Source organism: Xyrauchen texanus, chromosome 39 (assembly GCF_025860055.1).
Source record: "Xyrauchen texanus isolate HMW12.3.18 chromosome 39, RBS_HiC_50CHRs, whole genome shotgun sequence".
In the NCBI taxonomy this organism is placed as follows: domain Eukaryota; kingdom Metazoa; phylum Chordata; class Actinopteri; order Cypriniformes; family Catostomidae; genus Xyrauchen; species Xyrauchen texanus.
Genome location: NC_068314.1, coordinates 4,126,558 through 4,153,290, shown reverse-complemented (window position 1 = coordinate 4,153,290; position 26,733 = coordinate 4,126,558). Strand labels below are relative to the sequence as shown.

The window sequence follows — 26,733 nt, the reverse complement described above, 5'->3', positions numbered from 1 at the left end:
AAAAGGCGCATTTTCTTTGGGGTTGGAGGGATTTAGATCCTGATCAATGTTGTGGGGCGATCTTGCAAATTTCTTCAGCCTCTCTCCCGTTTGCGCGTCTCCGCGTCCCGGGGCGCGTGTGCGCCGCACATATGAGGGCGGAGAGTCTGATGCGGTATCTGCCTCTTTAGGCGAATGAAACACGATCCCGTCGCGCCGGTAGAGTCGGGTATAAAACGGTACCGTGATTGCGAGGCAACACCGACCAAAACAAAGCGACCATGATAATAAAATCAGCGTGAACGGAAAGTTTGACGCGGCCGTTGCGCGTCTTGCGTTATTTTGAATGAGATGAGTCGCAGAACGTCAGCTGTCGCAGAATCTCACATCCAGAAAATGAGCTGACATTCACAACAGCCACCGGACACCGCCATAGCAGGGTGTGCGCCGTTATTCCTGCGCATTTACATGGAGAAAAGAATGCTTTTTACTGAACGGATAGACACACAGTGAATGCATTGTTGATTTATGTTCAACCAATGATAGGCTACTTGGAGGTTTTTACGCATGTGACTACATGGACAGATAAACTTTATAGTGGGGTTGGATGCTTCGAATCTGAAGAAAAAAAAACTCATTCTAGCTCACTGATATCGTGTTTTATGAAAGGATGAACTCTATGTTGTTTGGGGAAGGTTTTGTGGGCGATATGGTGAGCGGTTCGCAACAGGACGCGGTGCCGAGAGCGCTGCGCAACGACCTGGGCTCCAACATCCACGTTCTCAAGACACTCAACCTGCGGTTCCGCTGCTTCCTCGCCAAAGTCCACGAGCTGGAGAGAAGGAATAAACTTCTCGAGAGCCAGCTAAACCAGGTCTCGGATCAGCCGAGGTATCCGGGCTTATCGTTTACGCGAGAGGTGGCTGTCCAGACTGACTCGCTCGAATCGCGACTTCCAGGCAACATCTGGAGTTTTACACATGTTTGGAGACAGGGAGAGCGCGTGGAGACTGTGCATGGGCCCGGGGTCACCTGGACCCATCCGGACGGGGTTGGAGTCCAAATTGACACCGTCACCCCAGAACTAAGAGCCATATATAATGTTCTGGCCAAAGTCAAACGGGAGAGGGAGGAGTACAAAAGAAAGTGAGTATTAGTTTTTGTGCTATTAAATTATTCTAAAAGCAATATTTACTGACACTTTGATTAATTGTACATCAACTGCCTGTGTAGAACCAGCTTTTGGTAACCAGCTTTTGGTTCTTTCTTATAAAGTTCTGTATAAGCCTATATATGAGTGCTGAACTGGTAAATTATACCAAAACATACTTTACTCATGCTTTTAATTCTAAGCTAAATGTGGTTCAGTATAAGTTATTTAGGCCTTAAGTCTGCAAGCTTTTCTGTCTCTGGTCAACATTTCTGGGGGAGACTGATTCATTGCAGCAGAATATCTTGGCAAAATATTGAAGGGCTTTTGCATGCAGGATAGCTTGACAGAGTCCATGCTGGCAAAGAAAAAACAAATTGGCTATGAGTATGTTGGCGAGCTTGCATGGACAACATTTTTGAGAAATGAGTCCTTATATGTTTCATTACCATTAAAGAACTTTTGGGGATGCCATTAGACATAAATAACAGTTAAGACTGAAACTATGATTGCATTCAAGACAAAATCACAACATGCATGTCTACCACAAAATACTTCTTGGATGATTATTAAACTATTTTAACAAGTCAATTAACAGGAAGGACATATAGACATTATTTTGAATTTGCTGAGCGGAAAGTTGTTGTAGAAAGTAACGTAGAGGAATATTACACTTTCAATATAAGTGAAACTCAATCAAAAACATTTGTGGCATTATTGCCACATACAAAAATATTTCGACATGCCCCTCATTTTCTTTAAATAAAAAATTAAAAATAAAGGCTGATGGTAATGGTGACAATTTCTGGAGGGTTTGAAGCCAGAAATGTGAAGCTTATAATTTTATAAAATCACTTACATTAATTTAAAACACATGTTTTATTTAAGCTGTAAAGTTGTTTAATTTGTATTTTTTTATGGTCGTTTTAGGGTTTACAACGTTATGGTATCATGGCAACAAAATTGTACATTTAGATAGAACTTTCCACAGATGTGGTTAGTAAGTGATTTTATCTCACTGAAATCATTTTTGTTTACATCTTGTGGCTATATCTTTGTAACAGTGAGTATTTTAACATTTACAGATTGGCTTCATTGACTTCCATTGTAAGTACCTCACTGTAAACCAGACTTTTGCTTTTTTCAAAGAAAAGGAGGGATGAGTCCAATTTTTTTATTAATCAACATTATGCAACAAATGCTGTCAATTGAGCTTAACTTGTATTAAACACAGAATATTCCCTTAAGTAATTAGTAATGTAATAATAAATGTAAAGTAATCAGTAAAAAGAAAATGTGATTACAATAAAATTGATTACTTTTTATAAGTAACTTACCCAACACTGGTTAATTTAGATGTTACCACAAGAAACACATTTTTGACAAAATCTTTCTTACTGTGTACACTTACAAAATTATTTACCTAAAATGCTGTATGTGCTTCTTGTGGTAACATCTAAATTAAAGGAGCAATGTGTAACATTGCCATAAAGCGTTGAAAATGGTTCTGCAGTCCAAATTCAAAATATTGGAGAGAGTTGTCTCCCCGCCCCCTCCTCCCCAGACTCTAAGCTCACACGGGTTAACAGGATGAGGACACGCAACAGGAACGAGCAAACTGACAATGGCAAGCGACGAGCCTTACACAAAGTTGATCCGCTAATGTATACGTTTGCAATGTTTTTATTGTTTGCAATTATAAACCAGCTCATGTGGATTTGATATAACTCTGTCAATGTTAGCTAGATGTATTGCTTGTGTCCATGGCTGCAGCTCGCTGTGTTTTCCCACTAACCTTTTAAATTCTGGCAACCTGGGGTGTTGAAATACTATTTGGAAATGGGCAGTATGCGGGATCACACAGGCCAAAACACAAACAGAAATTCCGGCCTGGAATGGACATTTCAAAGTAGAATATACTGGCTTTAGCATTGTTTTAGGAGAACCAGTATTTCAACATAGCATGTTTCCTAAACCTCTGATAACATATTATGATAATGTTATGCTTTAATACAGTAAAAATAAACATATTGCACATTTAACTGCTTTGATGCAAGTAAAACATTTTATTTAACGTCGCTGAATCAACCTGAACACATTAGGTTACCCCAACAAAGCAAATTTTAAGGGATTGACGACAAGGTGGGTGTTGTTATTTAGTCATCTTGGGCCACATTTGAAATTTCCATCTGTTTGATCTACAATAATTACACAACTATATAAAGTTTTTGTGTTGCTTTGCTGAGCAGCTGATGTTCTCCAATAAGTTTAGCAGCTGTCCCCAGAAATATGATAGGATAACCTTTTTAATCACAGCTACTTATTATGGTAATTGTTTCAAAAATATGCCATATATTTGCTATTAAGAAGGGCACACAGCAATGCAAATCTGTCCAGAACATGTCTTGATAATTCAATACATTCTTAATATTTTTTTTCTTTTGGGATGAATATTATTGTGCGATTCACCTTAATATACAAGACAGGGTAGGGAGGTTTTACTGTTAATCAGTCGTGCGTTCATAACTGTGTTTTTATTAGATCAACACAAATCTCAAAAGAGAAAATCCTTCCTTTAAGAGAAATCTTTAGGTTGGCTGCACTCATCCGTACTGCTTTCATCAGTCTTTGAGTTGAGACAGAATGTTTTGAGAAGTCAGCTTCAGATGTAGTGAAATACTGCATCGTAAGGAACAGTGACCATGAATAAAACATGCTCTGGAAGGATGATTGTCTCCAGCATGACGATTGCTTTAAACAACATCACACAAGATGCACAGTACTAGGGTATTCCAGGTGCTATATGGACACAAGTTGATTCAGTAAACAGATCTGAGATCAGTTGCATGGCTGTCTGACAAGTTTTCTTATTAGATTCTGTCATTAGATTGCCTTTATCAATTCATTTCATGAAACTTGTCAAGAAAATGTCATTATAAATGTAAAATAAAAACAAGAAAAGAAGCTTTTTTTTACGACTATTAAGATGTTTGTTGCATTAAAACATTATTTCATGATATTCTCATTACCGTAATGCAAATAATAGTTTCATTACTTTCATTACTGTTATGTGAAAAAGGATATTAAAAAAGATGTTCCTATTTTAAGAGCGCTAGCTCTATGCCATAAGTCATAAGCACAAAGTCAGAGGGCACGGCCATGATGTTTTGGTATTTTTGTGCAAGCATGCACTAAGTCTAGGCGCAAGTGGGTTTCATGAATTTGTGCGCACAATGTGCTAATGGGCTGGGTTAAGTGCAATTTAATTCAGAGGTTCTTCTTCGGTTATTGCAGCATCTATGTTCTATTAGCCAATATAATCTATTCCCTCAAGCATCCACGATATAAACAAAGACAGCACATTCATAAGAAGTTGGGAGTGTAAATGGACTGTATACAATTAATTAGAAGAATAAACAGTATAGACACGCTCCTTTTATATGCTTAGATCTAGTCTCTCATGCCCTCCACCTGCCTCTTCTGTGTTAAGTCCTGAGGGACCACATGAGGAGCCAGGGTGGTGCAGTGAGGATGAGATGGAAGAATTAGGGGAGGATCTCTTGCCGGTGCTAGCCCTGTGAGCCCCCTGAACTTCCAATGGAACGTCCTCACCTGTGCATTATGCGTGCAATGAGCCCTCTATTGGAGCACACAGCCTCATTATGTTTGGCGGCTTTGATGATGAAGATGATGCTGTGTCACTTGCAGCTTCAGGCGGATGGTTCAAGGAGGATGTTGCCACCTCTTCCCCCAGTGAGGGTGAAGACGTGTGCACGCCAGGGTCAAGGAGCTTCTTCGTGTCCTTGCCCCATTGAAAATTAATTGTGTGCGTGTTTTGAATTACCTCGATGATTGTTATTACTAACCCAATCAGAGGAACTACTAAGCGAACACAGAGACTTTGCCACCTGAAAAATCTGGGTCTGAATGTCAACTGGGTGAAAAGAACACTTTTCCCCAGCCTGCAAATCTCATTTTTATGAGTTTATCTCGAATACATGAGCATGCACACACACCTCACGAACGAGCGCATACAAACCATTCTTCGGTGTCTGTCTCAGTTCAAACTGGGGAAAATATTGCTACTGAAGTCATTTCAGAGACTGCTGGGTTTTATGGTGGCAGCATCCATCGTGGTACCATTAGGTCTGTTACACATGAGTCCTCACCAGTACTGGCTTAAGCGACGCAATCCACATCATGCCTGGAGCCTCGGGCGCCAGCACATCGCATGACTCGCCGCTGTCTGGCTGCTCTAGCACTGCAGACAGCGCCAGCCTTCTACCCTCAGGGTGTTATGCTGGGTACAATTTTAAGAAGAAAAGTGGTCACCACAGATGCATCCAACACAGGTTGAGGCATGGTGTGTGATGGATTCCCGACTTTCAGCACCTGGACAGGTGCGCAACAGGTGTGGCAAATAAACCACAGAGAGCTACTGGCTGTTTTTCTAGCTTTGAGAGCTTCTCATTCCAACATCTAGAATCACCACATTCTGATTTGTTCGGAGAACACAACAGTAGTGGCGTACATAAATCGCCAGGGTGGGCTCTGATTGCCTCAATTAATGAGCCTGACACAACTCCTCCTCCAATGGAACAGGCGTCATCTCCTCTCATTGCTTGCAACACATGTCCTGGGCTGTATGAATTTCAGAGCAGATCTGTTGTCACCCCAGGGAGCATTACCAGGGGAATGGAGACTTCATCCTCAGCCAGTGATGAGAATTTGAGAAATATTGAGCAAAGCGAAAGTCAACTCCACTGAGAATGCCCACTGTCCCCTTTGGAACTCCATGTCCCGGGCCCTGCTGGGCGTGGACGTGCTGGCTTACAAATGGCCAGCAAATCACATTTCCCCCGGTATGCGTATGTATGCATTTACCCCGGTGTGCCTCCTTCATTCTGTCAACAGCCATTTCCGAGTGGACATGTAAACAGTTCTATTAATTGTGCCGAAATGGCCCAATCACTCCTGGTTTTGGGAGATGATAGAAATGCTGGACGGCCTTCCATGGGAAATTAGGCTGAGGAGAGACATTCTCTCTCAAGCACAAGGCACGATTTGGCATCCCCAGCCAAGTGTGGCCTCTGAACGGAGCACAGTGGACGAGCCAGAATTGGCTCATTCGGTGATGAACACCATTTTACAGGCTAGAGCCCACTGTCCACTGAAGAGCACCAACTTGCAAAATGTGTTTGCAAGTTGGTGCTCTTCACGTGGTAAAGACCCCGTGAATTGACCCATAGCTGAGATTTTAACATTCCTTCAAGAGCGGCTGGATGCTGGTCTTACCCCCTCAATGCGCAATGTTTATGTAGCGACTATCTCAGCATACCATGCCCTGGAGGCTGTCTTGTCGATAGGCAAATACAATCTAGTCATAAAGTTCCATAGGGGAGCAATGCGTTTGATCCCCCCCTCGCCCTGCTTTGGTGCCTACTTGGGGCTTAAATTTGGTGCTGAAGGCACACACAAGCTCCCCATTCAAGCTATTGGAATCTGTTGAGCTGTGGGTGTTGTCTTAAAGACTGCACCGCTATTGGCTTTGGCCTCATTTAAACTGGTGGGTGACTTGCAGGCACTATAGGCTTGACAGCTCATGCCTGGAGTTTGGTCCAGATCTGTCAAAAGCCACTATTAAACCTAAAAAAGGCTATGTGCCTAAGGTTTTAGCAATGCACTTCAGGGCTCAGGGGGTTCATCTGCAAGCCTTCATTCCCCACCATTTAATTCAGATGAAGAGCAATCTATGCATATTTTATGGCTGGTGAGGGCATTGCATACATATGTTGAGTGAACTGGTCAGTTTAAGCTGTCAGATCAGCTCTTTATTTGTTATGGACGATGCACAAAAGTTATGTCCATCTCCAAACAAAGGCTCTCTCACTGGATTGTTGATGCGATCGCCCTCGCTTATGAAACATAGGGCGTGAATTGCCCTAGTGGTGTCAAACCACATTCAACCAGAGGCATGGCCTCTTCATGGGCAAACGGTGACATATGTTTGGCAGCAGGATGGTCCTCACAAAACACGTTTGTGAGATTTTATAACCTGGATGTGGTGTCCATCTTCTCACAAGTCCTCTCTGTATAGAGTGCTTCTTACATTCAAGCGGGTAAACCCAAGCCCTTATTATGGGCAGGCTACCGACTATAATCAACACAGCCACCTAATTATATGCTGTTGAACTGCCTCTTTAAAAGTCCAAAGTACTCTCATAAGAGATCAAATCTGCTTTTCCAACTGTGTTGTGAGAGGGTTAATAAACCATACAGTGTATATTTATATGATTCATATAGATCCCAGACTACATTAATTTCCATCTTGCGTCCACCATGTGGGACTATTCATATACACTTTAATTTGACTTAAGTCATCTGCCTGTGCCTCGTCTAGAAGGACTTCCCCATAGTGCTTACGACAATGTCTCGTTCACTTCTTCTCAGGGAACCGAGGTTGCATGTATAACCGGAGACATTTTACTGGCTAGTTTGATGAAATTACAAGATCTTTTGTTATTAGTGGTACTTTGCTAAGATTAGAGTCACTATTACTGTTGCTCAAACTGAACATATCCCTAATCCTAAGTATTGAACTTCAAAACTCTTCCCAACTTTCCTAAGTGATCAAACTTGCAATTTTTTGCCTGATACAATGGTTTGAAAAACATTGATAATAACCTCATAGTAACACACTAAAAACAATTTAGAACCCTAGCATCATCGTGTGTGAGTTGCACAGGCAAACACAGACAGCTGTCTAAAACTTTCATTAACAGAATGAAAACTTTTGCTTCCCTTTTTTGTTAAATAATGTCAGGCTGTGCAGCCAAAAATTCTACATTTCGTTAAAACAAATTCAGATTGTGAAGTGGGTCACAATCACCAGATGAACATCTGACAATCAAATAATGTAACAAATTCCAGGACTTGAGACATCATCTTATGAACATAAGGTGACCGTGTCAACAATGTTGCTAAACGAAATAACATGCCTTATTACTCGCTTCGCTGCAGTTTCCTAGTGAAATGTCAAGAACGAGACGTTGTGTCCCCCCGGCCACGGTGCTGAACTAAGCCACAGTTATGGCCGAACCTCATTCTCGGCTCCTCAGTGCAAAACCTGAATGGACAGAAGAGAGACAACTAGTGTCGCCTCTTCGAAACAACGTCTCGTTCCCTCCATCAGGGAACGGAGGTTACAATAGTAAACTAGACATTCCCTCAGCATAAGTTTTGCATTCCCTCACAATAAGTTTTGATTTCCCCCACAATATGTGTTGTGTTCCCTCAGAATCATTTTTGCATTCCCTCTCAACAAGTTTTGAGTCTTCCCACAAAATTTTGCATTCCCTCATTATAAGTTTTGCGTTTCCTCGCAATAAGATTTGAGTTCTGCCACAATACGTTTTGAGTTCTCCCACAATACGTTTTGAGTTCCCCTACAATAAGTGTTGCCTTTCCTTGGAATAAGTTTTGTGTTCCTCTCAACATGTTTTGAGTTCCCCCACAAAATGTGTTGCGTTCCCTCATAATAAATTTTATGGTCCCCCAAAATAAGTTTTGAGTTCCCCCACAAAAACTTTTGCATTTCCTCATAATACGTTTTGCTTTCCCACGCAATAAGTGTTGCGTTTCCTCAAAATAAGTTTTGTGTTCCCTCTCAACAAGTTTTGAGTTACCTCACAATAAGTGTTGTGTTCCATCAGAATAAGTTTTGCGTTCCCACAGAATACATTTTGCATTCCCTCTCAACAATTTTTGAGTTCGCCCACAATAAGTGTTGCGTTCGCTCACAAAACATTTTGAGTTCCCCCACAATATGTGTTGCGTTCGCTCGAAATAAGTTTTGCGTTCCCACAGAATACGTTTTGAGTTCACTCTCAACCATTTTTGAGTTCCCCCACAATACATTTTGCGTTCCCTAACAAAACTTTTTGCATTCCCTCTCAATGAGGTTTGAGTTCCCCCACAATATGTGTTGCATTCCCTCAGAATATGTTTTGATTTCCCCCACAATAAGTTTTGTGTTCCCGAAGAATCATTTTTGCATTCCTCGCAATACGTTTTGAATTCTCCCACAATAAGTTTTGAGTTCCCCTACAATAAGTGTTGCCTTTCCTTGGAATACGTTTTGTGTACCTCTCAACATGTTTTGAGTTCCCCCACAAAAACTTTTGCATTTCCTCATAATACGTTTTGCTTTCTCTCGCAATAAGTTTTGCGTTCCCCCAAAATAAGTTTTGCGTTCCCCCACAATAAGTGTTGCATTTCCTCAAAATATGTTTTGCGTTCCCTCTCAACTAGTTTTGAGTTCCCTCACAATAAGTGTTGTGTTCCATCAGAATACATTTTGTGTTCCCTCTCAACAATTTTTGAGTTCAACCACAATAAGTGTTACGTTCTCTCAGAATAAGTTTTGCGTTCCCTCAGAATAAGTTTTGTGTTCCTCTCATCATGTTTTGAGTTCCCCCACAAAAAGTTTTGCGTTCCCTCAGAATAAATTTTGCATTCCCCCTCAACTTGAGTTCCTCCACAAAAAGTTTTGCGTTCCCTCAGAATAAGTTTGAGTTCTCCCACAAGAAGTGTTGTGTTCCCTCAAAATACATTTTGCATTCCCTTTGAATATTTGTTTTGGTTCCCTCGCAAAAGTTTTACGCAATTTACTACAGTAGCTACAGTTGTCTACAGTAACCATAAATATGTAATAAGAATATCTTAATGACCTTAACCCTTTTCTGAGCAAAAACTGTTCTACAGCCTCCATTCCAAATGGTTACAGGTTAGTACAAAATAAAATGTAATAACGTCCTTTTGAAAAGGACAGTACTCTGCACTAAGGGGCGGGTCAAATTCCAATTGCAGTGTTGCCAGATCTAAGCAACCTGGTCTGGAAAAATAAGCCCAAAATAAGCAACTTGCCTCACCAAAATTAGCAAAAATAAGCAATTACATTTTTTTTCTGTGTGGAGAACATAGCATGCATCAAAACAAGCATACAGTGAATTAACAGTTAAGTATCATTTTAATTACAGATCTGTTTCTCAGTTAAAACACAGCAGCATCAAATCTGTATTAATGCATCATATCTAACAATAATTAAGTGAAGACTATAAATAATAAAAGTACTTTTTTACCTCTAATAATGTTTACCTTTTTTCTGAATTAGCTGTGCATGCTGAGCAGGTCTTCGTTCACAGAATGCCACATCTACAACGGGCAATTAAGCAGAGAAATGTGTGATGCAGCAGTTTCTTTGAAGATCAAATAGTCATAGCCTGTTACTAATGTCATGAATTGCCGACAATGAAGGCAGACGAAGGTTGAGGATCCAAATGCAGCTTTCTTTATTATTAACAAAACACAAAGGAAAACCCTCAGTGGGGAAATAAACATGAATAGAGAACTCGGGCAGGGAACACAGACCAGGCTAACTACACTCACAAACATTAAACGATAGACAAGGACTGAACCAAAAACCGGGGTATAAATACATGAACAAGGGACAAAGGGGCCAATGAACAAACAGAACTCAAAACAAGATAACGAGATGACAAACAGAAGCAAATGGCAAACTAATGAGGACAGGTGAAAACAAGGACAGAAAACACGAACGCTAACAAGAAGACTGTGGAGCTACAAAAGGGACAAAAGTGAAAACTATGAAATAACAAAAGGGACAAAAATGGAAAACAAAGGGGCAATGGTAAAACAAGACAAGGTCATACATAACATAGCCCCCCCTCTAAGGATCGGATCCCAGACGATCCGAAATAAAAGAAACACAAAGAAAAAAAAAAAAAAACACCAGGAGCAGACGGGCAGACCAGGGGGGGCACGAGAGCAGGCAGGAAGTTCAGGGGGGCACACAGGGCAGGCAGGAAGTCCAAGGGGGCACAAAGGGCAGGCAGGAAGTCCAAGGGGGCACAGAGGGCAGGCAGGAAGTCCAAGGTGGCACAGAGGGCAGTCAGGAAGTCCTGGGGGGAGGCCACAGGACAGGGGCCGGGTCAGGAGGCCTGGGAGGAGGCCACAGGTCAGGAACAGGGTCAGGGGCCCTGGGAGGAGGCCACAGGACAGGGACTGGGTCAGGGGGCCTGGGAGGAGGCCACAGGTCAGGGGCCGGGTCAGGAGGCCTGGGACGTGGCCACAGGACAGAGGCCGGTTTTGGTGGCCTAGGAGATGGCCATGGGGCAAGGACCGGTTCAGGAGGTCTGGGAGCTGGCCACAGGGCAAGGATAGGTTCAGGAGGCTTGGGAGCTGACTTCAGGGCAAGGACAGGCTCAGGTGGCCTGGGAGTTGACCACGTAATGTGGGTAGGTTTGGAGGACCTGGGTGGCAAAAAAACATCGTAGTAGCCCTGTTTTTTGGCAGAACTATTATGATTTTTATTACCATAGTTGTGGTTTCCTGTATTATTACAATGGTTTTACTACACATATAAAGGTTTAAATATAGTTAATGTAGTAAAATCATGGTATCTTTTCATAAGAGATGGACAAAGCTATTGCAATGGAACCCAAAATAATTGCAAGGAAAATCACAAAAATTGTGAGAGAAAGCAAAACTATTTCACAAAATAAATCCCCTCTCTGTCCTCTAAGGTTCTCCGTACTAAAGTCTATGGGCTATTTAAAAAAAAAGGTTAAGCTCTTGTCCTGCCCCTGATCCCTGTTTCAATATGAATTATGTCAATACAGGAAAGAAAATCGCATTAATCAAATAATTTAATGGAATCTTCCTGTAATGCGGGACATTGCTCTTTTCACACAAATGCAGTTGCAAGATCACCCTACAATCAAGATAAACTAAACACCACCATCAGTTTCTCGGCACACCTGCGGGACACTTTCACTTGCATTAATAATTAAGTCACAGCTGAATTTAGCATCTCTGCTGTGGATCAATGCAAAAGCCCTGTGTGTTACAAATTCAAGCTGTAATTAGCAGAATGCAGCAAGCATCTTTTCCTGAGGGATGTTATGACTACAGTATATAAAGTATTGCAGAACAATTTTGCCATGTAATGAGAAATATTGGTGTTTATTGATATGTATATTGAGATATTGAGTCGGTCATTCAGCTGGTTCGTCTGTCCATCTGTCCATCCGTCCGTCCCTACGTCTTTCCAAAAGTGCTGGGTATGTGTGGACAATATGGAATTTTGTTATGTTTCTGGGATGGCTGGGCAGATAAAAAGAGCATTAATGCTTGAAAGACAGTATTTCATAGATAGTTCTGTGTGTCTCTCTCATGTGGATGGAATGGGGGTGTGGATGACATCTAGGGTTGGATTCACTCTCACTGATCTCTGCCAATCTGGCACATGTCCACTCTGGGCATCACCATGGTGACACAGGGCATGTTTCACCCATGACCTGTTGTGTCTTGAGATTTATGGCCAGTCAATGGCTGTGGGTTTCAACTGGTTTTGCTTCAGGACATTGAGTGACAACTCAAACAAAGTAGCAAAATTGTCCTTAAAGAGACAGTTTAATCATTATTAACTTATCCTCAACAACATACAGGGTTGAAACAACATGAAGGTGTGAAAATAATGACAAGTTTAATTAACGGATTAAAATCTAACATTGAAATGTATTAATGTTATGAACAGGTCTTTCCAGACCCCACTTTGTTGCTTTGTTTTTAAGCCCTTTTAAAAATTTCTGGGTGATTTACAGATCGACCTTATACAGTACAACTCAATTTCTCCTGTAAAGAGAATTCGTAATTAGCACTGTTAGTTCAGGCCTGATGTTAATTTTTTGGCACAAATAAGAAACTGCAGAATTGAGAAAATGCAGGTCACCAAAAGGATAAAGTCATGTTGCAGTTTGACTATTGCTAATGCTAACAAAACAAACCATTTCACATCTTCTGTGTTTGTTTCAGCAGAAGTTATTTCACATGGCATTTGGATAACTCTTAACAAGTTTTATTATCCAGCACAACCAAAGTATAAGTTTCAAACTCTTCATATGTGGATTCTACCTATTGTAAATAGTGGTTTCGCAATTATTCATATAGCCCAAAGCATTAGCAATGCAAGTTATCGCAGAGGAACGAATGAACTGATTTTGGCTGCAATAACAAGCTATTAAAACAATTAAGATAAGACTTAACATGCAAAGTATTTTGTGGTTACACCTTGCCACACCTTGTTTATGTTCAAGGCACTGAGGTGTATTTTGGGCAGGCACATACTCCTGTTGGGCGTGAGCGCTCTCTTGGATTTAGATGAGGAACATGACCGTTAGCCTGAGGGATTTGTTTGCCAGGCAGCTAAATGATGAGATAATGAGTTTGTTTAACAGTGGATGCAGGCACATTGCTGAATATGCTGGGTCCAGCGAGTCTATTGGAGGCAGGCGGAAAGTTGGATTAGCAGTAACTGCACTTAATCCGGATCTTTCCATTGACTGTCATCATCGTCACATTGAATCAGGATTCGATTTTAAATTGGTTTTGCTTGTCCAAGCTGGCATCAATTTATGTGGCTTCTACCAAGTGACAGATGAAAGTGTGCCAAAATACCGTAGAGTTTAATTGGCCGTTTGACGTCAACAACAAAAGATGTTGGAAGCGTTTTGTCATCTCTTTAAAACATGTATAAGCATATTTATTATGCTGTGCTGAAAGTATTTGATTATATGGATAATTGTGTTATCTTACATTGATTAGATTGCCGTTTACTGTTACGATCAGAACAGACCTGTGACCCATTTGTTGGTGGTGTCCCACTAGTTGAGTACCACTGGAACAGATAAACCTCTTCCCCAGTTACTCAATTTTCCAGGTGTTGTATTAAATGTCCACACCTGTTTTAAACATACCTGGGTTATGGCTGTTTCATTACGGTGCCATTAATAACTAAATCCACACGTGTGCCTTCAAATCCCTTCTGGACTTGTTCATCATGTCTGGTTGTTGTAAAATCACACCCTGTGTTTTGGACGGAGATTGTGAAAATTGAGTTGAGACTGTGTAGCGTCTTCTAGCTGGCACCATTGTATCTTTCTTGCTCTTATATCTTTTTCTGTTAAGTGTATATTGAACATATTGTCGTATTTATAGATGTTTTTTTGTTGTTGTTGTTTTTGAGTATTTTGCATAATAAAACATGGAGCTGCAGTTAAGACACAGTTTGAGCATTAAATCATGACAGGGATTTTTCCTAGTAGCAGAAAGAATTTATCAAAGGCTCTGTTTGGAATTGCATACTACTAGTTTAATATATATCTCGCAGTATGCACTATATAATGCTTATTATTTAAAAATACATTTTTGGGAAAACAGTATCCCTTATGCGACAATAAATATTTCTACATTGCTCCAGAGTTGTCTCATGACATTTTTGCATTACGTTGCATGTTTAGCCTAATTCAGTGGGTGCTGAAATCTGTCTTAACAAAATTGTGCTGTTGAGCTAAATTCCCATTGGGTGGCGCCAAAAGTGAGTTGTAGTTTTAGTTGTACATTTTGTTATTAAATCAACAGGATTGCTTTAACGATACATATCAATGCTATTTAAGGAATATTCTGGGTTCAAAACAGGTTAAGCTCAACCTACAGCATTTGTGGCATAATGTTGGTTACTACAAAAATTTATTTTGACTTGCCCCTCATTTAAAAAAAATTAAAAATGCAAATATATGGGTCCCATTCAGGCATTTTCAATGGAATTGAATGGGGCCAATTTAGGAAAGTTTAATAATATTCACTGTTTCAAAGGTATAGCCACAAGACATAAACAAAATACATGTAAAAGGATTTTAGCATAATACAATTGTTTACTAACCTTTTCTGTGTAAAGTTGTAGACAATTTAAAACTTTTTTGCCATGATGATGTAATATCAACAAACTGTAAAATCTAAAATGACTGTAAATGACAATTTAAACAACTTTACAGCTAAAATAGTACATGAGTGTGGCAGGGCGGAGGGCGGGGCCGGGTCGTGATCCTACACACCTGGTCCCGTATTAGGCTAATTAAGCCACCGTGAGGGATAACGGTCGACTGCAGAGGATCCTGCGGGAGAGAGAGATCGAGGAGGGATACGCCGTAGTAGAGTTCTCGCCACTACCGTCCACCCCATCTGCCGGGGGACGAGGAGCCCAGCCGCCTGAAAGAGGACGATGGCCGCCGACCGCGAGGGGAGAAGGGGCTCCTAGCCGACCGCCTGGAGCGGTCAGTGCCGCTGCCAGGGGCGCAGGTGTTGACCTTTATCCCTGGCTTAATTAGCCTAGTACGGGACCGGGTGTGTAGGATCATGACCAAGCCCCGCCCTCCGCCCTGCCACAATGAGTTTTACCAGAAGAATTCATTTAAGTGCTTTTATAAAATTATAAGCTTAAATTTTCTGCCTTTAAACCCTCCCAAAAATTTGCCAGATTCACTCCTATTGTAAGTGCCTCACTGTAACCTTGAGACCAAATTAATTTTTGTGGTAATCAAAATTATGCCACAAATGCTGCCGATTGAGCTTAACTTGTATTGAACCCGGAATATTCCTTTAACAATATCCCCTAACCCAACAGCCTGATCTCAAAGGGAAATCTGAAAAAGTACATTTTTTCTTCATTCAAATTTGGTATATGCTTACTGAAATTTAAAACACTGCCCCCAGTGGCCAAAGCGGTAAGTGTTGTAGGGCGTATAGGCAAGTGTGAGCTCCATTTATGTCCAGGAGAGGTCGTCAAAAGCTAGTTGTGAAATGAGTTCCTTTCAGCTGTACAGGATGTAATACAGTGAAGAGAAATGCACATTTTATGGACTAAACCCCTCATCTCAAACCCCAAACCTAAACCTAACCATTAGTGGAGTAAAGATGTGTTGTTAGGGGGGAAGTGCAACCTCCGATTCAAGCTTGTCACCGATTAAGCAAACACAATTACTTCCTAGATTCAACATGGACATGAACCCGGGTCTCTCACGCTTCTGACGCACATGGGAAGGTAAACACACTGAAATCGATAAATGTCTGGTGGGAAATGTCTCATGTCAGTGAGTCAGCATAATCGTTGCCGATCCTAGGGTACCAGAACTTTCGGAAACAGCATGCTGACTTCTTGTATGATCATGTTGAACCAAAACCCCAAACCCTAAACCTTACCATCAGTGGAGTAAAAATGTAAGTTTAGAGCAAAACTGCAACTCCAAATGGAATGGAATGGAAGAGGAATATTTTATTAACGATACCCCCTAAGTCAAACCCAACCCTAAATCTTAACCATCAGTGGTGTGTAAAAATTTAATTTAAGAGCAAAAATGCAATCTCCAAATCACATTGGGACCAGAACATGGGTCTTGGAGTGAACATAAACTTTTTAGTTTCCTTGGCACCAGAACCCATGATGTGCTTGTCTTTTTATATCTTACTAACATTCCTTTAACCCATATTTTCTTGTGGCCATTTCCAAGGGTCCGTGTAGACCCTGGGTGGTCCTCTTTGTGCCCTACAGTCAGATGTTACTGATATGCTCAGAGCTCATTTCGAGTCGTGGGATATTTTCACTCACTCTATTTAAAGCAATGTATTTGCGACATGTGGTCTATTGCACCAGGAAGAAGAGAGGCCTCATGGCCATCAGTTGAGTCATGTATTTATTCTGTTCGGAGTCGGACTCACATTAATGATAATAACCATGCATGCTAATGTGGCATATTATTATACTAATATTAAAGACCCAATGAAATTGCAATGGGAGTTTTGTGATGAATGGAAATGCTAACAGGTTGCTTTCACCAGGTTTTATAGACCTCCTTGGTTCACAAAACCATTTCATGGTGTCTTTAACTGTAGTTTCCATCAAGACATGTTTGTGTTGCATGCTTTCTTTGGGGAATAGATTATGCAGAACAAATATCACATCAAGTGGCTACTGGATTGGGTTTGGTAGAAGTGCAAATTAATCTACTGTACTGTCCCTGGTCTGTTGAACTTATCTCCTGCAAATTGTATTGCCTTCATATAACTATAATTTCATAGGAACATGTGAATCATTTGTTCAGTGCAGCCAAAGAGTTCTTTAGGTTTATGATTTGTGCCTCTATCTGCACATACAACACTTACAATGTTGTTTTAATAGCAGCACATATGTAATAATTAGTGGCGCCTGTTAAGACAAGCATCACTCTTATTATTGCTCATATTTAGTGTTACGGATTTGTACAAACCCTTGATGCTAAGGAAGGATTCAACTTTGGCATTTGTGCTACAAACTCAAATCATGAGGCTTGTTGAGGAGAGGCATGCTGTTACTTTTCTAAGCAATCAGACTTATGATTGTTACTGGCAGACAATATAACAAGCAAAAAATAAAAAAAAACATAAGAAGGGACCTGAGCCAGATACCAGAATATAGAGACTTATAGAGACTTGGGGAGTCTTTTGACTCCTGACAGTTAGCAGCCATCCAGAGTGCCCTAGCTACACCCTAGCAACCACCCAGAGCACCTTAGCAACTACATAGCAACCCAAATACCGTAAATTGCCATGATCTTTGTAAAATAAAAAAATATAGTATGTGAAACAGAATAATATGTCTGTAAAAATCTACATTGATACAAATTTTGCAGGATACATTCAATAAACTGCAGAAATAGTATATATAGGATGTGTAGTAGTGTGCTTTTCCAAACATAGCAATAGAGAGCAGGGTAGAATGTTGGTTTGTGATTCTCATTTAAAGATGTGTGAGTGTGTAAATGAAATGGAGCTTCTCTCTCTTCTAGAGCCCAATGTATCAGTGTGCAATATTTGCTCACGACATGCCATAAACTTGCTTGGTGAAGAAGTCGGTGACTTTGAAATGGGAGCCAGTGAACATGCCAGGGAAAGAGTATTAGCGATAAATCACAACGTGAGTGTGGGTTGGATTTTGCCTACAATGCAGGGACCAAATGTCCCCACAATGATAATAAAACCTATATTGTGTGGCAGCCAACAGTCCACACGAGGAAGCTTAATAAATACACTTATAATTTCTTAATTAAAGTGTCAAATTTCAGAAAGGTTTAGTAATATTATTTCCTTACCTATTGCACATTTGTGGTCTTATTGTGCACAATTTATTGTTTTTTTTAATAAAAAAATATTATCAAAATGTAACTTGCTCTGCCTCTGAAATGACTTTTCCTTTTGTCTAATGTAACTAAGCCCTCTTATGGCCCCAGCACACTGAGAAGTTCGAAACAGCTGAGCGACGACATACTGTTTGCAAACATCCAGACATCTGCCACACCGCTGGGGGAGGCGTTTAGTGGAGCATTTAAATATGAGGACACTCAAGACTGCATGTAAAACATCAACTAATATGATAGTAAAATGTGCTATCAATGACTTCATGTCTCATTCTATGAGTAGAATACACACGATTAAAAGCTGTTTTAACTACTCAATGATGATATAAAGTAATTTATATGCAGGAGAGAATGTGTAATTTGCAATGTTTACATTTTGCATTCATGGATCTAATTCTCGGACATGATATACGCTACCTTAATATGCACCGATTACACTCTATTATTGTAATTTATGATGACACTCTATTTTTTTATTTTCAAATATTACTGCAAAGATGGGTGTTTAAAAGAGTGTTAATGGGTAGAATTCAGACAGATATGTGAATGGCTTTCGACTGCAGATGGCACGCGAGTTAAAGTAGCATATCAAACAACAGAGTGAATGTACTATTAAGAGTATTTGAGTAGATTTGATTCATGTTGTAGACAAATTAAACAAAACAAAAAAATCACATGACATGTCCTTTGAAAATGTCTCCATGCGAACGATCATACTGATGTAGGTAAGTTTGCACCAGCTCTCTAATAACTCACCGGTGTGTTCATGTTGACTGGTCTTAGCTGACTGAAAGGGAATTGGCTGTCGGCCTCAAAGTAGGTTGAGCTTCAGGTCACACCTACCAATCACATGGACCATTGTCAGTAAGAAGGTGTTTAGCAGCCGATAAGAAGTTTTCCTGAAAGTTCACCCTTAAGAGCTGTTACGAACCACCGAAATAAACTGAAAAACATGAGATTTTGTACTAAATGACCACACACCCATCCGTTTTTCGATTTCATATGAAGTCTGCTGCAGCCTGTATTCTTCAAAATGCCCAGCACTATTTTTTTTGTTGTTGTCACAGTGAATCACTTGTGTTGTGAATAAAGGGGCTATTTTTTAGGGCATGCGGTCACCAATAGCCAGACATCTGTGCAATGTCTTTATCTCACCATGATTCTCATCTGTTGCTGTCTGTCCTTGTAAGGCTACTCGGCATCTATAAACATCTCTCAAACTAGCCCAGCTGTCCTTATAAGTTGGGTTTAGAACCTCTGTCATGGCCTTGTTTCTGGTTCATGGTTTGTTGTCATTGCCTACTGACCAGATAAGAGTAATTCAGTGTTTGCAAGATTGTTCTCTAAAATCATTCTTCAAAATATGCTAGGGAGACAAATGTGGGTCATTGTGTTATTGATGTTGTCTGATTGTTCCTCTTTAAACAAAAATATAGAGAAAATGACATTTCAGACATATTATGAGCATATATTGTATTTTGTTTATTATTGCTCTACCAACCAAAATAGTCCCAAAAGTATTCTATGTCATACAAACAGCAAAACATTCCATTGATGATAAAAATATTAGCACTTTTGAAATGCCACTTGCCCAACCAGATTAGTAGATGGAATTAACTGTTGCATAATGGTTTATTTCTTCAGATGTTAGATTAATAACATAACATCACATTGTGTCCTTCTGTCCTCTGCATCAGTGATAACGCGACCCTGTATTCCAGCAGGAAGTGATGTGCTTTTGATTTGCTTGCTGTGATTGGCTGTGTCTGCAGAGGAAGTGATGCAGCTGATAAACTGCCCTGACCTGCAGAGCTCTGCAGCAGCAATGCGATACACGCCAGCACATCAGGAACAGTGTTCAGTCACCATGATTACAGCAAAAGTCTCCCATGCTCCAGTCAGACAGAGAGAATTCAGTGAGCAGCCACTTGACACGAGCTGCATCATGTATTTTACTGAAACGCAGATTAAGGGATTATTTGATTATAGAAATAGTTAGTTAGTTAGTTAGTTAGTTAGTTAGTTAGTTAGTTAGTTAGTTAGTTAGTTAGTTAGTTAGTTAGTTGGTTGGTTGGTTGGTTGGTTGGTAGGTTGGTAGTCTGGTGGGTGGGTTTGTTAGTTAGTTAGTTGGTTGGTTGGTAGGTTGGTAGTCTGGTGGGTGGGTTTGTTAGTTAGTTAGTTGGTTGGTTGGTTGGTAGGTTGGTAGTCTGGTGGGTGGGTTTGTTAGTTAGTTAGTTGGTTGGTTGTTTGGTAGGTTGGTAGTCTGGTGGGTGGGTTTGTTAGTTAGTTGGTTGGTTGTTTGGTAGGTTGGTAGGCTGGTGGGTGAGTTAGTTAGTTAGTTAGTTAGTTAGTTAGTTAGTTGGTTGGTTGGTTGGTAGTTTGGTAGTCTGGTGGGTGAATTTGTTTGTTAGTTAGTTAGTTAGTTAGTTGGTTAGTTAGTTAGTTGGTTGGTTGGTAGGCTGGTGGGTGGGTTAGTTAGTTAGTTGGTTGGTAGGTTGGTAGGCTGGTGGGTGGGTTAGTTAGTTAGTTAGTTAGTTAGTTGGTTGGTTGGTAGGCTGGTGGGTGGGTTTGTTAGTTAGTTAGTTAGTTAGTTAGTTAGTTGGTTGGTTGGTTGGTTGGTAGGTTGGTAGGCTGGTGGGTGGGTTAATTAGTTAGTTAGTTGGTTGGTAGGTTGGTAGTCTGGTGGGTGAGTTTGTTAGTTAGTTAGTTAGTTGGTTGGTTGGTAGGTTGGTAGGCTGGTGGGTTAGGTTAGTTAGTTAGTTAGTTAGTTAGTTAGTTAGTTGGTTGGTTGGTTGGTAGGTTGGTAGTCTGGTGGGTGAGTTAGTTAGTTAGTTAGTTAGTTAGTTAGTTGGTTGGTTGGTTGGTAGTCTGGTGGGTGAGTTTGTTAGTTAGTTAGTTGGTTGGTTGGTTGGTTGGTAGGTTGGTAGGCTGGTGGGTGGGTTGGTTTGTTGGTTGGTTGGTTGGTGTGTGGGTTTGTTAGTTACTTAGTTGGTTGGTAGGCTGGTAGGCTGGTGGGTGGGTTTGTTAGTTAGTTAGTTAGTTAGAGTACCTGTGTCAGTTAGATAGATTTATAGAGTTGATAGATAGATCAGTTTTTCAGTTCAGTCACTTGAGATAATAAAGTGAACACAAGCAGTGTAATTAGTATGCTGACATCAGATCAGTCCGTGTCCTTTATAGACATGTTGTCCATTCAGCACACTATAGCTTCTCATTCCACACGGAGAGATGTTAACTGTGTACCTCACTGTGGTAACAGTGATGCCAGCCCGGAGCCATTACCACTCACAGGATGCTGAAAATGCGATAGAAGGATTGATATGCTCAATGCACTATTTTGGTGGTGATCTCAGAGGTTGATGTAGCAACAGGGAGTGATGCCTCAGACAAAATTTGATCTACAGCTCCTTTGAAAGACACCCTGAAGCGTTTGTACTCATTCAACATTTATGTTTACAACCATGATTAACTGCCTCTTTACAGCTGTCAGTCATATTTTCCGGACAAAAGCAGAGCAGCGTATCTAACTAATGGTTTCAGTGCTTTATGATTCTTTAAGAAGTTGTGGTTATTGATTCGGACTCTATTTTACTTTACCATTGACCATAAACCAAATGGAGAGACCACATAATAACATGATTTGATGTTTTAATCTAAATTGTGTCTGCTTTAGAAATACTTTTGAGCCTCAATGGAAAAACAAATCGATTTTAAAAATAGAAGTGTAATCCTCGTTTTATTCATAATTTCTAGGTTTGAACTTGTAAAAGGATTCTTAGTGATATAGAAAAAGGTTTGCCTTTACTAAGTGTGCTTATTTACTAAGTGTGCTATTTCAGATTATAAAGAACATATTATCTTTAAGATCAGGGTGATCAACATTTAAGTGATTAATTTCTCAGTATGTAAAAGACAAGGCAGATTGATCCAATATTTAATCGTCTGCAAGGAATGAACTGATTTAAAATTCAGTGTTGGCTGCCATATCCATTCACATCAATACAGAATCAATAACATGACTATCATTACTGAGACCCAGTTGAACCCTTCTGTTGGTTTCTAGCTGTTAGTTTGAGTGTGGAATTAGATTACAGCGCTGCCCTGTCCCAGACATGTCAGGGTGGGCACACAGAACACAGCCGCCAGCAGAACAGATCTCAATGGTTTATCAGAGTATTTCTGATCAAACAGATCAATTTGAGTTTCAAATTGAAGAGATGATGTGCTGTTATGCACTGTATGTGTTCATATATGTACCTATCCCAACATACCGTATATAGGTCTAATGTGTTACAGTGGATGTCAACCCATATAGATTTTGCTACTGCATTGATATCATATCATAATCATTTATGCATAATCAGGGTTCAAGTGTTTAAGGAAAACAAGAATTATTTGCCAATAGGGTAAGAAAAATTAACTTGTTTTCCCTTTGAATTAAGTTTATTACCCCATTTCTGTTTTAAGCATAAATTCACTAAGTTTGTATGACTTTATTTCTTATGTCATTATTTTTCTCAAGTAAATGTATTTTGTTTTAAAGATGTGTATTACTTGAAAACAAGACTAAAATACTAGAAAAATATTTAATTGAATTAAAATTACATGACTATGTCTATATTTTTGAAAAATGACATTATGTCGTTTCTTACACGAATTGTTGTAGCGCCTCTAGTGTTCATTTTGCCAGGAAACTGCTGCAATATGAGCCACATAAAAATCCTTTTGCAAGAATGTAGGTGTAGTAACGTGATTCTATGAGACCAGATTGGTTTTAACTAAAGCGTTACATAATGTGCAGCTGTGTTTGCAATGATCTGCCAAACTTATCATTAATTTGTTATGAATAATCACATCGTTTGGTTTCCGTTCTTCAAGCTCCAAATTAAAAGAGCTGACATAATCAAATGAGATGAAGTACCTTTCATTTTTAAAGTTGTTTAATTCACTGGGTTATCCAAATAGCAGCATTACCACATGTCATTTAATATGTAGACCATTTTTTATGTAAAATTTTTAAATAAAATGTTGTGATCTATACTATTACTAAATTTAAATGTTGTGATATATACTATTACCGTTATTAAAAATGACTCATCATATAAGATTTTGGTCATACCACCCCTAACACACAGTAATCTTCATGAAAGATGTGTTGTGTGTGTTACAGATGGGAGGAGGAGCTTTCGAGGAGAGAACAAATGGAGTTGATGGTCCAGACGCTGCAGGAGGTGAGCCCACCTGCACAAGAGCCGTCTAGACTTTCCCACTGTGAAGATAATTAGTTTTGGCATTTCTATGATCTATGATTCTCACTTTGTAACCTTGTAGCTAACTCTTAAGCTCATGCTCATATTGCAGAATACTGTCCATATGCAGTTAAAGGCACAATATTCAACTCTAGCATTATATTTGAGTCCCCTGAAGTCATAATTTCAACCTGGTCTCATAGAATCACATTACCATACCTAAATGTTAACAAAATTATTTATATGTGGCTCTTTGTATGTATTGCAGCAGTTTTCTGGTGACGCTAGAGGCGCTACAACAACAATTACTTTTATTTGCTTTCACACAACTCACGAAATGGCACATTGTCAGTTCATAAACACTAACTTGCCTTATCTTATGACACAGTGGCGTGCGGTGCCTAATCCGGGTACCCTTTTAATCCTTCCCAATTGGGGCTGACTACACACCAATGTTATGACAGTGCATGACTTGTAAGGCAATACATATTACATTTGCATTATATATATATATATATATATATATATATATATATATATATATAACCAACTATATTTACAAGTGTGTTCAAATGCGATCAAATTGCATGATTGCTCAACTGATAGAGCGTTACACTTGTGATGCAAAGGGCCGTGCTACGAGTCGTGAGACATGAGTCGAAACGTGAGCTGAAAGTGTCATAGAAGCAGCACAAAATTGACGTGGTCGCTTCAGCAATTGCGTTTTTTTATGTCCCATTGGCTTTTTCAGACACAATCGGTTAGGGTTAGGTTTAAGTTCTAGTGTAGGGAGGTAGGTTTTGTTGATTTAAAACTTAAAGGGGAATTAACCTAAAAATATAACTCGCTTTTAGCACCACACAGTGGACATTTAACCTTGGAACTGCTGCAATCCATATAATGAACCATGTAATATCACTTTGCAAAATATGTCACCACAGTCACGGCATTTTCATGCAATCAGGCTGCTTATTTTAGTTTTTCCTGACCATTTTCACCCTCTCTTCGAACCTTAGAATTAAACAAGGCTGTTTTTGCTACTGTACATTTATGACTTCTTTATGTAAATTATGTAGTTAATTCAGGGCAGAATAAGATGCTAAAAACTGAATAAGCATTTCAGTGTCAATGTATGTGGCTTGTTGAGGAAATGTGTATCACTTTTGTCATTGATCATACTAGGGGCTGTAGCCTTTAGCCTCCATGTTAGCACCTCCCATGCCGGCTGATGCCGGTTCAGATCCCTCTTGGAGCAGGTCGAGAAGGACCAGTAATACTTACATCGAAGGAGGAAACCAAGCCATATCTAGAAAGCAGAATATCATGAGTCTATCCATGTTATGATCTCTCTAAAGTGCAGGAGTACACATAAGCTTTAGCTTAGCTAAAATATATGATGAGTCACTTACCACACAAATGATCAGAGCAAACATAAACTACTGTGTGCTGTCTCAACCATCTAGGTCAGGGCTTTAAATGGGATGTATTTAAGCACTGAAGTGTTTAAACATAACATCATAACTGACCTGAGTTTTTATACTAGAGCAAAATAGCAAGAGTTTCCATTTCCCAGAGAGCATCAGCATGCGCCTTACTGTATGTAAGGGATAATGTATAGGCAGCCAGTCGTTATCGCAAAATAATATTGCAATATTTTAGTAATTCAATGAGAATTTATTTTGTGATAATGACCGCCTTTACTATATATTATCCCACTTAATTCATGACTACTTACAAAATAAATTAATAAAAGGACATTAAATATTGCTTTGAGTTAAAGTAATTTTATTATGAGAGAAGACAGAGGCCATGGAGTGAAATGAGGCACATGAAACCAGCAGTTATGCGGAAAATCGGTTCCCTGGGAAAATTTTTAATTTTTGTTTTACTGTAGAATTCTGCAATTGACCAATCAGAATCAAAGCATTCCAGAGAACCGTGTAATAAACCATTTCAGATCCAAAAATCCACCTAAAGTCTTAAATCTGCCCCTGAAATCTGCTGCAGGTGTAAAGAGCCACTCTACTGTCCAGTGCTGACACAGCGAGAAATCAATAAATGTCTGCATCTGTGTTTGGGTTGGATTATGGGTCAGCAAAACCACAGAGGAGAGAAGCTTCCCCAGAGAGTGCTAACATGCTCCGATCAGAGCCTGCTGTTTAAATTCTGCCCAGAGCAGTATGGATTTCCTCTCCAGCCTTCACTATCACCTCTGTGGGGATTAGATTTGTTTTTTTTTTCAGACAGACAGACAGACAGACAGACAGGCAGGCAGAAGACAGGCAGACAGACTATAATTAAAGCATCATCACATACAGACTGTTTAATGTCATACTATGTTGTTTGCATGTGTGTTTGTGTATTTAGAACGTTCAGGAGTCTGAAACGGTTCAGGACGAGTTAAATGAGAAGGTTGAAAGATTGAAAGCTGAACTGGTGGTCTTCAAGAGTCTTATGAGTGATGTGAGTATTTTCTTGTATTTATCTTAAAAAGTGTCTACATTTTTGTGTTATGCATTTATAATTGAATTGAATAAATGTAAAGTTTTTAAGTTCATATATTTCAATTATATATTGGTCTTGTTTGTATTGCAGATAAACAGACAGAAATGTGTTTTCAGAAACAATTTTAACTAGAAATCTGCCCACATTACTGATTATCTTCCAAAATTGTATTTGTATTATTTATATTTTGGTAAATTTGATATTTTTTCATGATTAACAATTATTTGTATTATAAATACAAATTGAGGAGATGAATATTTACACTTCTAAAAGATTACTACAATAAGAGATGGAATTTATAGAAATGTTATCCTAGATAATAATCGATAATTTCAGTTTGAACTTTTATGTTAACCAATATGATGACCAAATACATACATCCTAAAATGCATACTAAAAATCACATAATGAAATGACTGAATGAAAAGTGCTGCAAGCTGCAAGTGAAATCAAGCATCAAAATATTTTAATGTACAGCCGTGGCCAAAAGTATTGGCAGTGACATCAATTTTGTGTTTTGCAAAGTTTGCTGCTTCAGAGTTTGTAGATAATGTTTTCACATGTTTCTATGAAATACTGGAAAACAATGATAAGCATTTCATAAGTTTTAAAGGCTTTTTTTGGGCAAAAACATTCAATATATGCAAGGAGTCATTATTTACAATGTTGACCCTTGTTCTTCATAACCTCTGCAATTCACTCTGGCATGCTGGATATCAGCTTCTGGGCCAAATCCTGACTGATGGCGATCCATTCTTGCCTT

General features: G+C 39.5%; 1 protein-coding gene across 2 annotated transcripts in view; it reads left to right on the top strand.

The window, feature by feature from the left end:
* The first annotated feature begins 236 nt into the window (after positions 1–236).
* Positions 237–26,733, top strand: part of LOC127632359 (intermediate filament family orphan 2-like) — a 47,739-nt gene continuing 21,242 nt past the window's right edge. For both annotated transcript variants that reach the window (XM_052110907.1, XM_052110906.1), the window contains exons 1-3: positions 237–1,125; positions 23,387–23,447; positions 25,833–25,928. In XM_052110907.1, the coding sequence (XP_051966867.1) occupies positions 650–1,125; positions 23,387–23,447; positions 25,833–25,928 (633 nt within the window). In that variant the 5' untranslated portion in view covers positions 237–649. The remainder of the gene's footprint in view (positions 1,126–23,386; positions 23,448–25,832; positions 25,929–26,733) is intronic.